This window comes from Anopheles nili, chromosome 2, assembly GCF_943737925.1.
Source record: "Anopheles nili chromosome 2, idAnoNiliSN_F5_01, whole genome shotgun sequence".
In the NCBI taxonomy this organism is placed as follows: Eukaryota; Metazoa; Arthropoda; class Insecta; order Diptera; family Culicidae; genus Anopheles; species Anopheles nili.
This window is the reverse complement of record NC_071291.1, coordinates 76554854-76567486: the sequence shown is the minus strand read 5'-3', so window position 1 is coordinate 76567486 and position 12633 is coordinate 76554854. Positions and strand designations below refer to the sequence as shown.

Below are 12633 nucleotides of genomic sequence, written 5' to 3'. Positions count from 1 at the left end.
CACTTTTTACTCGGCTCATTCCTCACAGTGACATTTTAATTAACTTAGCACTGCCATTTGGAACCATTTAATGGCCACCAGGTTGCACGCACTCGCGAATGAGTAGATTACAATCGATCCATCGATAACATCGTGATTCACGCACATCCATCTTGAACGCATACCTTCGTCACTCGAGCGCACGTTTATTAACACGCGAAAATAAAAAGTTCAGTGCTTTCACCCGGTTGGTAAAAGATGATCTTTATGGCATTAAAAAAACGCTAACTAGTCGTAACGTATTGCTAATTGTGAAGCTCCCCAGCTTTAATGCCAGTAGCAGATGCTTCAGCATAAACAATTGTGCTTTTCTCACGCGTCCAATCAAAATTCCAGAACACCACACCACCTCGAGGGCGGAAGAAAAATCGATGATCGCACAAATGGCGAATTCTGACGAGCTTACCAGGCATTGGGAGTAGCGGCAAATCTACTATAACTGAGATATGTATGTTTGGCTGTTAATTAGTCACTGAATAGTAGGCAATGTGGCAAAAGCGACACTCGCCCAACTGTCGAGGAGTGCTACATAATTGTTCACTTTCCTCACGTATAGACTCACCTCGTTTTACTTGGATATTCGTTGTTAACTTTCACAATTTCCTTCTACATGTTTGCACTTTTTAGAGTTTGATGTCATCAAGTATTATATTTTTTTATTAAACAAGCCTTCGCGTGGCGCCGCTTCTTCTTCAACTTTTTCACTGCAGCATGCAGGTCAGTCGAAGAGTTTTAGGCAAACTTGTGGTATCCACATGAAATTCACATCAAAATGTAACCCAGTAGTTGAGGCAGGTCTGCACGTCCGTAAATAGAAAATGGATGGAAATTTATTTTAAATTGCAAATTTACAAACTCGTTCGCATGTAACAGAAACATTCCAAACAACTATTCATGCACACACGCTCATTTCTTGACACAACTAACGTCAGATTTGACACTGTAGTTGGGTTGTTAACTCCTTACAACATTACCGTTATTCTGGCGAGCTTGCACATTGTGAAATTATTATCCTACTTCCAGAGCTTTGATTTGCTTGAATTTAAAATCATACCTTGCATTTCAACATACTATTTAAAAATATACTTTATTTCAAGAAGAAATTAAATAATATGACTATATATTACCAAGATGCAATTGTCAATTTAAGAAAAGGAAGAAGCATGTATGTTTTCTCTACCTTACAGGAAAACTGGAATTGCAAGCCCCGCTTCTTATCCTTTGCATCTCATTTCACTAACAACAACGACAAATAACTACAATGTTTGGACTCAAAAAGGATCAACTATACACGCGTTACAAAAACTCATTGAAACGGGCTATATCTTCAAACGGTTAATTTATTAATTTTTACTGCACATGTGAAAATTTTTAAATTGTGATATACGAAATTATTCAGCATGCAATAAAGCAAACTATGTAAATAACAGCTATGTCAAATTGTGAGATTGTCATCACAAAAAGAAAAAATAAGTTTTATGCTTACATATTATTTATTTGTTTGCTGTTACAATATAAAAAGCAATTTCCATCAATCTTTGGGAAACAAAAAAATAAAATTCAAAATATTAAACCACAATCTTTTAATAGCCTCCAACTGTTTGGGAGCTTTTACAGCATGCCAACAATAACTGTGGATCTATATGCAGTTGATTGTGCTAATATATATCGTCTTAACGCATTGTTTTTTAATTTTATCGATTTACTACCGAATGCTTTCACCGACGAATGGTTTAAATGAAAATCTGGATTCAATTAGTTTTGGTTCAAGAAAATGAAAGATGTTAACTTTAACACTGTGTAGAAGCTTTTGAAAAGCTTTTTTGGTTAAAGAAAAGTTACTTGATCAAATGAGGTATTTGTCTACTCATTTGGCGAAAGAGTATCACCCAATCGCTGCAGGTAATACGTTTCTATTGTTTAATCGTACCGGCGGAAGTTCTGCCATTTCCTATTCTAGCAATTGTTCATTTGCGACCGGATGGCTGGCGCTATCTTCCATCAATGGCATAAGGCAATCTTGTCAACATGATGATTTTGTACGAGGCATGCAAATTCATCGGTGGCTACCACCCTTTTGGCCTCTCATTGACAGTGCGAAAGAGCATTGGTTCTAAACTTCTAGTGTCGTGCTACACATGCTAATATACATTATTCGTAGTTTTAAAAAATCTTTCAAAAAGCTTAAAAACATCACGTTGAACGAGCACATCGAATGCACGCGGATGGCGAAATAAGGATCTGGTGCACGCCGGCGGTGGCTCAGATCTGTGCAGGAGCATTTAATATCTTCTAGGGAGATTCCCTGCCGATCCATTCCACAGTGGTAAGGCTCGGACACATGTTGTTTCTGGCTTACTTCGGACCCAGGTTTAGTTTTCCGAGTAATCCGGTTGCCCCGGCTGTGGCCGTGTCTTGAGCCTTTGTAGCGACATCATTTACTTTCTGAAAGTATAAAAATAAAGTTGTAATTTCTCGTGGTATATCCATTATCTTTTGCAATCCCACAACCCACCTGTTCTAGCTCACCCCGCTTTTCATCAGCCAATCGGTTCGCCTCCTGCAGTTTTCGATCAACGTGTTCGCTGGCCAGCTTCATGCCCTCGTCAACCTTCTCCTCGGCAGCCTTCATCTGTTCCTCGACGGCCTTTTCGACCACGACTGCGCTCTGCTGGATGGCGTTTTCGGCCGCCTGCTTGGCGTGGTCCATCAGCGTTCCTGCCGCCTGCAAAAGAGAGTTAAAAGTAAAGAGTTAGGACCAGTACTTGAAAAACAGCAACTATTTCGCCCTGAGCGCGCACCTGCGACGTTGTTTCAGCTGCAGCAGTGGCCTGCTGTTTCGTGGCATCCACTTCGTTGGCTGCTGATGTGGCCAGAGCTTCTGCGTCGGATTTAGTCTTGCTGAAGGTCTCCTGTGTTTTTTTAGCTTGCTCTTCCGCCATGCTGGAGGCAGCCTGAACCTTTTCGTTGGCCATGTCCTGGGCCTCCTTTTTCTTCTTGTCGAATAGACCCTCGGCCTTGCTACCAAGACTCTTCAACGAAGCTAGTTGGACGACATAATCCGTCGGTTAGCATAATCGACAAGTGTGTGGTAAAACGTTATGCTCGCAATGCGAACAGATCGATGAAGCATTTTACTGCAGGACCAACCTGGTCAATACATCAGTTTTTCCCGAATTTTTACCTAAAAAACAAATTGCTTACGCTACCATTCTTCCTACTCATACATGTTTCTCCTATCTCTTTGAGCTTATCTCTGACATTAAAATTCAGCTTTTTATTTCGCTCATTACAGGACTGTTTACAAATGCAGTGTTCAATCCACCGATCGCGATCATCACCGCGTCGTTCCGCGCTTGGAAATGTTGTATTACGCGTTTCGCTTCGTCTTATTTCTCCGACTAGCATTAACCTGATGTCCAAAACGCATGCACACTTGAACACGCTTCTGCGCTAGTAGCAAGATGATGTCATCCACTGCTTTTAAGGCAAGGGCGAGAAGAGGGCGAATGGGTCCGATGAAGGTTAGACACGCGAGAGAACGCTTCACAGAATACTACAGTCAGACACCGCAAACGACAGCGTGTAGCTCAGGCCTCCCAGCGAGCTCTTCAGAGTATCACAATCTACGTGTGTTTCTGTGGGAGGTCCAACTGTTCTCTTCAAATTTTAACTTTAAACGGCCCTGCGGTGGTCGCTCCATGATTTCGAGCATACCATTCTGATCTTTGGCCTTCCAGAGGTGTAATATTTCCACATGTTCAAGCTCCTCGCCACCGCAATCGCACAATGTGATCGCAAAACACGTTCTCAGAGCGTGATTCATTCCAGCAACTAGAAGGAAATGCATGTCTAAAATGTCGGTATGATTCAGGGCGAGGTTTGGGCATTGATGCAAAAAAGTTTTATTTGCATTAAAATGGAAGAATCTAAATGATCTTCGAATTGAACACCGTTGCTCATAACGAAAGTTACATGATCAAATTACATCAATTTCACCTTTTCCATATTTACGCAAAAAATATGCATAAATCGCTTTCAGAAACCCCTTTCAGTATCGAACCTGCTTTCGTTCATAGTGGTAGAAATAAGTTGTGTGCAAACTAGCGACTGCCCCAGTCGCCATTAGCCAAATGGGAGTGGGTCTACATCGGCCGCAACGATGATGTCATTCGCCGACTTTTTAACGTTCGCCTTCTGCTTTTTTAAGAGAATCAACTTACACTTGGACGCACATTTGCTGCATTATTCGAGGTGAAAATGCAGCGGATGACGGATCAAAGAGGGCTTGGCGGAACTACTGCTAGCGAAAGTCCACTTCACGTACGAGATTTCGACCCCGCAGGTGTAGCCGCTTGACTTTTGTTCGATCGATTTCCCCACGGTCGCCCTTGTGGTTGTCCTTGCGGTTTGTGAGCGATAAATTTTAAATGTTGCTTCATTTTTCATATTTCAGCGTGTTTCCTGCGAGTCACTCGTTGTGTTAGTTCATTTCCGCAACGCCATCACAGTATCACTCGAAAGCGGTTTTCTTGATTCGGAAACCACCACTGGCTGAAGTGTTGTGATGAACTATTTTTAAAACAACTTGTGTCATCCAAACCAGACAAACCAGTTTTTATACCTTCGCTCAACGGGTTCTACTGTTGATTAAGATCAAGAAGATTCTCCCACTAGGCATAGCGTGATGATTTCTCATCACGCCGGTTGTTTGTAGAATCAAATGTAGACACCCTCAATCTGCAAGGCGCTTCTCAAACAAAGATTGTAATAAGTGCATCATTGTACAACCACCGATTAATTATGGTGTCTGGCATTTAAGGGAATCTTATCATTCACCAGACGTCCTTTATCGCTCGGATGATAGAACGATGCATATAGAATGATTTCGAATGTTGTCGAAGGAAAAGCTCACCTTCATTTAACCCACTCCCATAAGCGCCGATTGTTTTAATGCGACTTAGGTGACCTCCATCGACCACTACCAGAGCATGATGTGATGTGTGGCACTATTGAGCTCAAATGCTTTACAATGAAATCTTAATTACTAAAACGTGCCATTTGTCTGCTCGATTTATTGACTTGCGGGTCGGAATTTTTGAAATAATATTCCAACAATACACACTAAAGCCGTACAGCATACGAAGCGTAGTTACCCCAAGCAATTATTATTAAGTTTAATACATCATCAATGCCGATTCTAGCACTAGATACGTAAGTGCTCCCATTAATCAACACAACCTGCGACCCATGATTAGTCATTGCATTCCATCGCTTTCCAAGTCTAGACTTACGTTTTCCATTATCGATCTGAAAGAAGTCATAGCTAATGGAAAGCATTTTTCTACTATTCTAATAAAATAATTTCCCTGCTTATCAAAATCTGAAGGTAAATTATTTGAAAACTAACACCATTTCTACAGCTTGCCCTTTAAGTATTATTCTCAATTCGACAAGCGCAATTTTACACTTACATTTTGCTCCTCCTGAAGCGTGCGTTAGAAAGAAATCATTTTATATGAAGAGGGTTATTTTATATAAGTACACGCTTCATTTGTCAATGGAACTAAAGCGTGTGTATTTGAATGAATAAAAACAAAAACATCCTATTGAAATAATCTCTAATCAAATAATAAATTTTAAATCCGTATTGAGCAATGAATTAGAGCAAGATTCAATCAAGTAACGGTGGACCTTCAACAATTCCGTCATTAAGGAGCAAAAGGCCAAACAGATGGTTACTTCCCGTTGGCCCCACGTTTGTCTCAAGGGCCACGGAGCTACTTGACCCTTCTTTTTCCCCCAATCCTTCCCGTGGACTGTAAATGAAGCGCGCATGATTGGAATTCCAACGGACAGACGCCACACTGGCGCAGCGTTGTTTCGTCCATGAAATCATAAGACGGACAAAAAATGCAAATGAAACATAACAACGAAACAAACCGAGGGTGGTTCGGGAGAACCTCAGAGCTAAAAGCGAATAAGGGGTTTGACAACAAAAATGAAACAAAATACTCTAATCAAACCATACTGATTAAAATCCGAAGGGGGTTTGAGTGACTATTTTTTGTAGATAATTGGCAATTCTTAAAGACAAGTATGCAAAAAAAAGCACCACTGAACATTTAGAGACGTACACATGAGGGATCACATTTTAGTATGATAATGAAATTTCAACTCGAAACGTTCCGTCCAAGAAACACATCATGCCCCGTGCACACGTGTAGGGCTGACATAAATCGATGCGTAATAATCAGCTGGAAGAGGGCCTTTCATTTGCGCGAGTGCTGTTGACTTCTATAAGCCCATTTTTGAAGGGATCATCGTGACGCAATTTGGGTGTGAACACTTTTACTCTTCTTCGTTCTTAACAGCTACTCACCAGATATTCCACTGAACATTTTCACAGGTTGCGACTTCGGGAAAACTAATTCAAAATCCGTTGGCCTTGAACTGGGCGGGACGCGTTAACGCTGCGGATTCTCTTTTGCGATGTATGTTTTACAAAGCGCACGCACGTGAAGGGGGCAGGTAGCGAGTGCGGATGCAGTCTGTCGTTCGTTCTCTTTCTATCTCAATGTTACTTCAGTGCAACGGAAATATGCAATGACGTCGTCGGTATTCAACCGCAACTGGTTTTGCTTTCCTCCTAACCGGATGGGATGCTAAAACAGAAAGGAGATGGATCGGTGTGGTGCTGGGTGGTAAGGCCAGAAAGGGTGCGAACTCGACGGATTCTCGACTCACTAGCGCGGGTGTTACGGGGAACCGAGTTTGGGATTAGGTCTTCACTACGCGAACGGTGCTAACGAAATATTTTCGATTTTCCTCTCAAAACGCTCCAAGAGTATATGAACAGCCGCACGCGTGCCGGACATGCCTTGCACACTGGTCTTGATAACGTTGTTGAGGTGGTCACGTTGTAGTTAAATATCTCTACTTCTTCAACAAAACTAAGAATAGCAATTCAACGTTTATGTATGTTCCTAAGTTTATTGTTCGTGTATGTAAAGTGGTATAAAAATTGTCAATTAATACACTCAAAAATGCATCCTTATGAAATATACTCACCACCTTTTCGAAAATTTGGCTTTAGGGAATATATGCTTTTGAACTAAAACTATGAATTTTATATTATTGTGATGCTGTTTTCACTTGAAATTTTCATTCTTCAAACACGTATTTCTTTCAATTACAGTTTTCTATGTGGCTAGCTAGATATGGTTTAAAATGAGACAACCCTGTCTTTGCAGACGAACGACGCATGTGGTTATTTTTCTCTCCTGACTATAATGAATTTTCTCTCTTGTCAGCGATGATTTTACTCTTTTGACGAGTTAAGTTCTCTCTACCTGCATCGATGCAACAGAAAGCGTTCTACTGATTAAACGATTGCAGTAAATTGTAAAAAAATGTTTTATATAAAAAATTGTGTTATATTAAAGATAATCGCTTGCTTTAGTTTCTACGATCAAAATTGTTTTGAAAGAAAATGAATTTGTCCATGAAATTGCTGTGGTTTAGTGGAATTTAATTTAAAGGTGTAATAATAGGTGCTTTACAAAGCATACGAGTTATCAAAACAAGAATAAGACCACTCTAATTAGTACTTTTAATCCATTATTTACCTCAGTCACAAGGTAAGTTAAAATATGCATGAATTCCTATGGACTCATTTATTACATTTCTATACTCTTTCATAAGCTACTGCACAGCATTGCGTCTCCATCGTTCGAGCGTTCAGCTCAAGCACGTGGTCCGTTAGATGACCGTTGTGGTTGAAAAAACGGCCATTAACGAGCTTCTTAGCAACGCTTCTGTCATTGCTCACCTTTGTAGTTCCGGGTATGTTGCTAACGGCAACCTTTTTCCAAAGTATCGCGGTTGCCATATTTACAGCAATTCAACACAAAACATTTCTAGTTTCATCCAACCTGGGCATTCCTACTTCTGAATGAGCACATTTTATTTTATAATTTCATCAGTGAAAAGTTCTTCAAAAGTTATGATTCTTTATCACGAAGTGTAGTGGACATTCCATTGCATCAGTATGGAATTGAGTCTATACGGTTCGCAGGTGAGAAAAACGATAAAGAATGGTTTCAAAAGTACCTCATGTTCGATCACGGCCCAAACACAACAAGGTAGGTCATGGTGTGAAGTTGGTATGTGACATTTGACGCGCCATTCTCGTACCAACAGATTAGCCTGGCAACGCGCGAGAAATCTAACACAAATCTTCGAGAACGACCAGGTTCGGCGCTTCAACACTCTAGCCGTCCTTGTTCGGGGGCCAGATCGTACATCAGACGTCCGTTGTCCGCGGATAGTACCCAGTATCTGTACCGAAAGCGTCCGTCTTCGAGTGGGAGTGGAGTTGATGGACCACGACAACCTACATCGCCGTTCCATCAGCTGCAACAGTCGAAACGCAGCACTTCCTCCTCAAGCCTACTACTGAAGAATCTCCTTGCAGAACCGATTCCTCGCTACTGGGAATCAAAATCTCTTTCGCGTTCTTTAGCAAACAACTGTGCGGAGCGCGAACGCGTTCAGCTGCGTCGTCACCAAACGCAATCAACGTTGAATAGTGGTCGACCTGTGGCAAAAACAAAGTGCCGCAAACGATCTGGAAGTGGGGGAGGGAAAACGAAAGTACCTTCGAAGACAAAGGGTCAGCGTTTAAGGACGCAACGTGACAGCACCGAAGAGGACGACCGAGACCAGGACGAGGGAGACAGCACCATGGACGATATGGAAGATACCCAAGAGTCTAACAACGAGGCAGAGCTGGAAGGAATTTGGCGAGCCAAACCTTCAACTGGCGCTAACCGGGAAGAGAAAAAACGATCTCTTCCATTACCAATGGTCGCCTTGCCGCTTACCCAGAAAGCTATCGAAATTACATCCGGTGGTAATACAAAAAAGAACAATGTGTCTCCAGAAAAGCAGCCTCGAAAACTCGACCTACCCGGGAGGGTTTCGTTCAGTTCAAACGACCCATACGAAATAGACTATAGTGATTTCGAAGATAACGAGTTTGGTTGCCAAAAAGAAGCACCATTAAAGCAAGCACACAAGATGAAAACAACTGTTGGTCCAGAGAAAGGCAAAAAATCTATCACTGGCACGGGAGAAAACATGGGTTCAATGTACGATGAACGAATGTTCCAAGAAAATTCACTTCTCGAAGAAGTCGCCGTACGATTCGGAAGCGTGAAGTTCGACGAAGATATCGCCACAAGCTCAGGCTACGAAACCAAGTGTGATGACGGTAAATCAACCTTGGGAAAGCGGGTTTCCGCTATATCGGCATCACCATCATCAGTTTGTGATGTGCGAGAGTCTAACAAAATTATAGAAGACTACAAGAAGGAAATTGAGGATCTTAACCGACGGCACGATATGGAACTACGAATGGCCGTTCGAAATGAGGACGATGTCACGATGCCATCGAAGCAATATGATTCAAAATGTTTCACTCCATCCGACACTCCGGAAGATTTATTTGCCAACTCGTCTTCCACGAAGGCGATCGAGAGTACCACTGATGATACGGATATTGAGCTCGAACGTTCACAATGCAAGTCGAGTTTATTTGAGAAAAACGTCATCAATGAATACTATGAGTGTATCAACGAGATTATCACCGAACAATCTCCTACGCGGCAATCCAAGAATCGAAACGGTCCTCCACTCGTTCGGGACCTCGGTGGATGTTCCGATGAAAAAGAGGACACAATTCAGCACAACTTGAACAACGAATCTATCAAAAGCGGACCCAAAGAGAAACAATTTCCCTCGTCGGTTATGTCCACTGGTAAAGTAAAAACTGCGAATGGTGATAAAAATCGTCTGGATGGAAGTTCAAACTCGGTCATTAAGAACTACTTTAAAGTGAAGGAGCAAAACATTGTGAACGCAAGTGCTAGTAGTTTGGCTAGCGGAAGTGGCAGCAGTACCACTGGAAGTAAGTCAGGACATTCAAAAAATGCGTTGATATCGAAGAGAAACATAAAAGAGAAACCGAAGTCAGCTGATACTCACAAGTCGATTCTAAGGAATGCCAAGAAGCAAAACAACAGCAATACTGGGGATAGCTTGAACGGAAGCGCCGGCTCCGGTAAATTTTCATCCAGTCTATGCCGAGAGGATAGTAACATATCCGAGTTTCACATGGACAAGGTTGTGAGCTGGATGTCCTGCAACGAGGATACGTTCCCCGTCGTGGGGGATGTGCGCGTGTTGGACGACGCTCGAAAAGATGAACCGCAACGAAAATGCTCAACTACGGGGGGATTATCTACTATCGACATTCCCGATTCTACCGGTCGTCCGCCGGGATTTGCTGTCAACTTTGATTCTGTTCCTCGACAGCCCGACGAGGCTGTCAGTAGCACTCAGTCCAACTGTGACGATGAATCCCTTATTAGCAGTAGTGCCAAACAAAAGTCAGGTTAGTCTACAGCATAGTACATTTGATGTCAATTTCCTTTATGTTTTATTAATTTATTTTTCCTACAGATTTTCAGGCTTTGAAAAACGAAGTTGAGTATAGATTGAGCAACATCCTAGATTGTAGGGATTCCCAGGCAAGCTCTGGATGTGAAGACGAACCCTGCGATCAGCAGTCAAAAGGAAAGGTAAAGGATTTGTTCTCGTACCTCGATCAAGTCGAACTGAAATGTGAAAAAGGTGTGTACAAAGGTACCGGTGGATCATCAGGAGTGATACCCTCGGAATCGGACCGCTCCGAGTTGGAGTTTGTAGCCGAACCAGATTACATCGAAGCTGTCCCAAAGTGAGTACAAAGAAACAAGCAAAGGACACCGAAGGGTATCGAGTATATGAAATATATTGTTCATATGTTCATGAAATATGTTTCAGAATGAACGACCTACTGGAACTTCCACCGCATCAGCTAGCCCGAAGGGTGATCAAACTTTCTCTCCGTGCCAACGAGCTTAGCAATGCAATGCAGCTTTCAAAAAATCACATTGCTACCGTCCGGGCAGACAAGGCTAAGGCAATACGCACGGAGAAGTGCGCTCTGCAGGGAAAGCTTAAGGACCAGAAGAAACACTACGAGGACATCATAGGCCGACATCAGGAATTCATCGACCAGTTGATCAAGGACAAATCGGGTCTCTGTGACAAAGTCACACAACTGACGCGTCGCCTGGACTCGCAAAACCAAAGCTGGGAGCACCGGTTAAAGACGGAACTGGAAAGAGCTCGTGACACGGCTCTAGCGGCGGAAAAGATCCGTCGCGAGAAGTGGATGCGCGAGAACACGAAGAAAATTAAGGAGCTAACCGTGAAGGGGCTGGAGCTAGAGATCAACAAAATGACGGCATCCCACCAAAAGGAGATCGGAGAGTTGAAAAGACAACACAAGGACGAAACGGTGTGCGCATTGGGGGAGTTGAAGCTGCAATTCGAGCAGAAAGAAGCTGACATGCGCCAAGGGCTGATTAAGGACCGGGAGACTACAGTCGAGCGGGAAAGGCAGGCATTGCTGGAGCGATTCGATAGACAAGTGAACGAAGAACGCAATATTTTCGAACAGCAACGGCAACATTTGTTGAGTGAGTTTGATCTGGAAAAGGAACGCCTTCAGAAGGAAGCGGCACGTAAAGCGCAGTACGCTGAAACGCAGCTGGAGGAGTTGAAGCGTGAGAACGTGAAAAATCTAGACTTCGCACAGAAAGAGTACGTGCAGATGTTGAAACAGCGCGAAACGAAACACCAGGATGAGTTGGCGAAGTTGCAGAAGCAGTTTGAGTCAGATTTTGCCATTTGGAAACGAGAGCACGAACGAAAATCCAAGACGGAGCTAGAAGAGCGAGAAAATGAAATCCGGGCGCAATGTCGCATCGAACGGGATCAACAGATCGATCGAATCGTAGCGAAGGTTGATGCAGAAACCCAAAAGTATCAACAAGAATTCGATGCCAAAATGAGGTAAGCTTTTGCCGTATGTGTATGACTCTTTTTGTGCACTTACTCATGCAAATCTTGGCTTCGGGTTGCAGTCGTTTGAAAGAAAAACACGAAGCTGAACAGAAGGAATCGGAGGCTTCCGAAGCGTTACTGAAACAGAAGTACCAAGACGCCCGGGTGAAGCTTGCCGAGATGGAGGCAACAATGCAGAACATGAAAGCCACGGCCAAGCAAACCGACATCCAGTTGGACCATGCGAAAAAGCTTTGCGATGATTTGTTACGAGAGAAGGAAACGATGCGCGAAGAGGCTCGCCGCGAGGTGCAAAAGGATTTAACCAATATGCAGCGCGAAAGAGAGCGCGAAATAGAGCGCATTTATTTCAGGTGAGTCCTAGAAATCCTACAAACAATGATCATTCTAATGTGCGTCAGATGGTGGTTACATTAGAGTGCTTGAATATAATGCAATTTTCTTGTTTTCATCCAGAGTCCAACAAGCGATAGAGAAGAAGGATGCTTCCATTGCGACATTGCAGAAGGATATCTCGGGTTTGAAGGAGCGTTGCTTAAAACAGGATGCAATAATCCGGCAGCAGCGAATGGATTATTGTACGAAATAACAGCAAAATATCTGCCCTCAAACCACACA

General features: G+C 42.8%; 2 protein-coding genes across 5 annotated transcripts; one reads left to right on the top strand and one right to left on the bottom strand.

The window, feature by feature from the left end:
• Positions 1 to 1519: 1519 nt before the first annotated feature.
• LOC128730209 (signal recognition particle receptor FtsY) lies at positions 1520 to 6840 on the bottom strand. Of its 4 annotated transcripts, none has more exons than XM_053823244.1 (5): positions 6787 to 6840; positions 6422 to 6704; positions 2841 to 3082; positions 2555 to 2764; positions 1520 to 2484 (listed from the first exon to the last, which is right to left on the bottom strand). In XM_053823244.1, exons 2-5 carry the CDS (start codon positions 6438 to 6440, stop codon positions 2395 to 2397), a joined length of 561 nt encoding a protein of 186 aa, XP_053679219.1. In that variant the 5' UTR covers positions 6441 to 6704; positions 6787 to 6840; the 3' UTR covers positions 1520 to 2394. The 4 variants fall into 4 exon arrangements, with proteins under 4 accessions (XP_053679219.1, XP_053679241.1, XP_053679234.1 ...); XM_053823266.1 differs by having other exon boundaries at positions 2569 to 2764; XM_053823259.1 differs by lacking the exon at positions 6787 to 6840 and adding an exon at positions 5514 to 5525 and having other exon boundaries at positions 6422 to 6440.
• Positions 6841 to 8089: 1249 nt separating this feature from the next.
• Positions 8090 to 12604, top strand: LOC128720531 (centrosomal protein of 131 kDa). The gene is made up of 6 exons (XM_053814204.1): positions 8090 to 8116; positions 8242 to 10495; positions 10564 to 10840; positions 10927 to 12003; positions 12075 to 12368; positions 12472 to 12604. The coding sequence occupies exons 1-6, from the start codon at positions 8090 to 8092 to the stop codon at positions 12602 to 12604; spliced, it is 4062 nt and encodes a 1353-aa protein (XP_053670179.1).
• The last annotated feature ends 29 nt before the right edge of the window (positions 12605 to 12633 follow it).

What these genes read in the sequence shown, in the direction of transcription:
- LOC128730209 (XM_053823259.1), bottom strand. An exon ending in CAGCTGAAACAACGTCGCAG is followed by an intron (nt 2,765 to 2,840) that starts GTGCGCGCTCAG and finishes TCTCTTTTGCAG; the next exon opens with GCGGCAGGAACGCTGATGGA. An exon ending in AGCGGGGTGAGCTAGAACAG is followed by an intron (nt 2,485 to 2,554) that starts GTGGGTTGTGGG and finishes TTATACTTTCAG; the next exon opens with AAAGTAAATGATGTCGCTAC.
- LOC128720531 (XM_053814204.1), top strand. Translation starts at nt 8,090, where the DNA reads ATGGAATTGAGTCTATACGGTTCGCAG. An exon ending in TAGTGCCAAACAAAAGTCAG is followed by an intron (nt 10,496 to 10,563) that starts GTTAGTCTACAG and finishes TTTTTCCTACAG; the next exon opens with ATTTTCAGGCTTTGAAAAAC. An exon ending in TACATCGAAGCTGTCCCAAA is followed by an intron (nt 10,841 to 10,926) that starts GTGAGTACAAAG and finishes AATATGTTTCAG; the next exon opens with AATGAACGACCTACTGGAAC.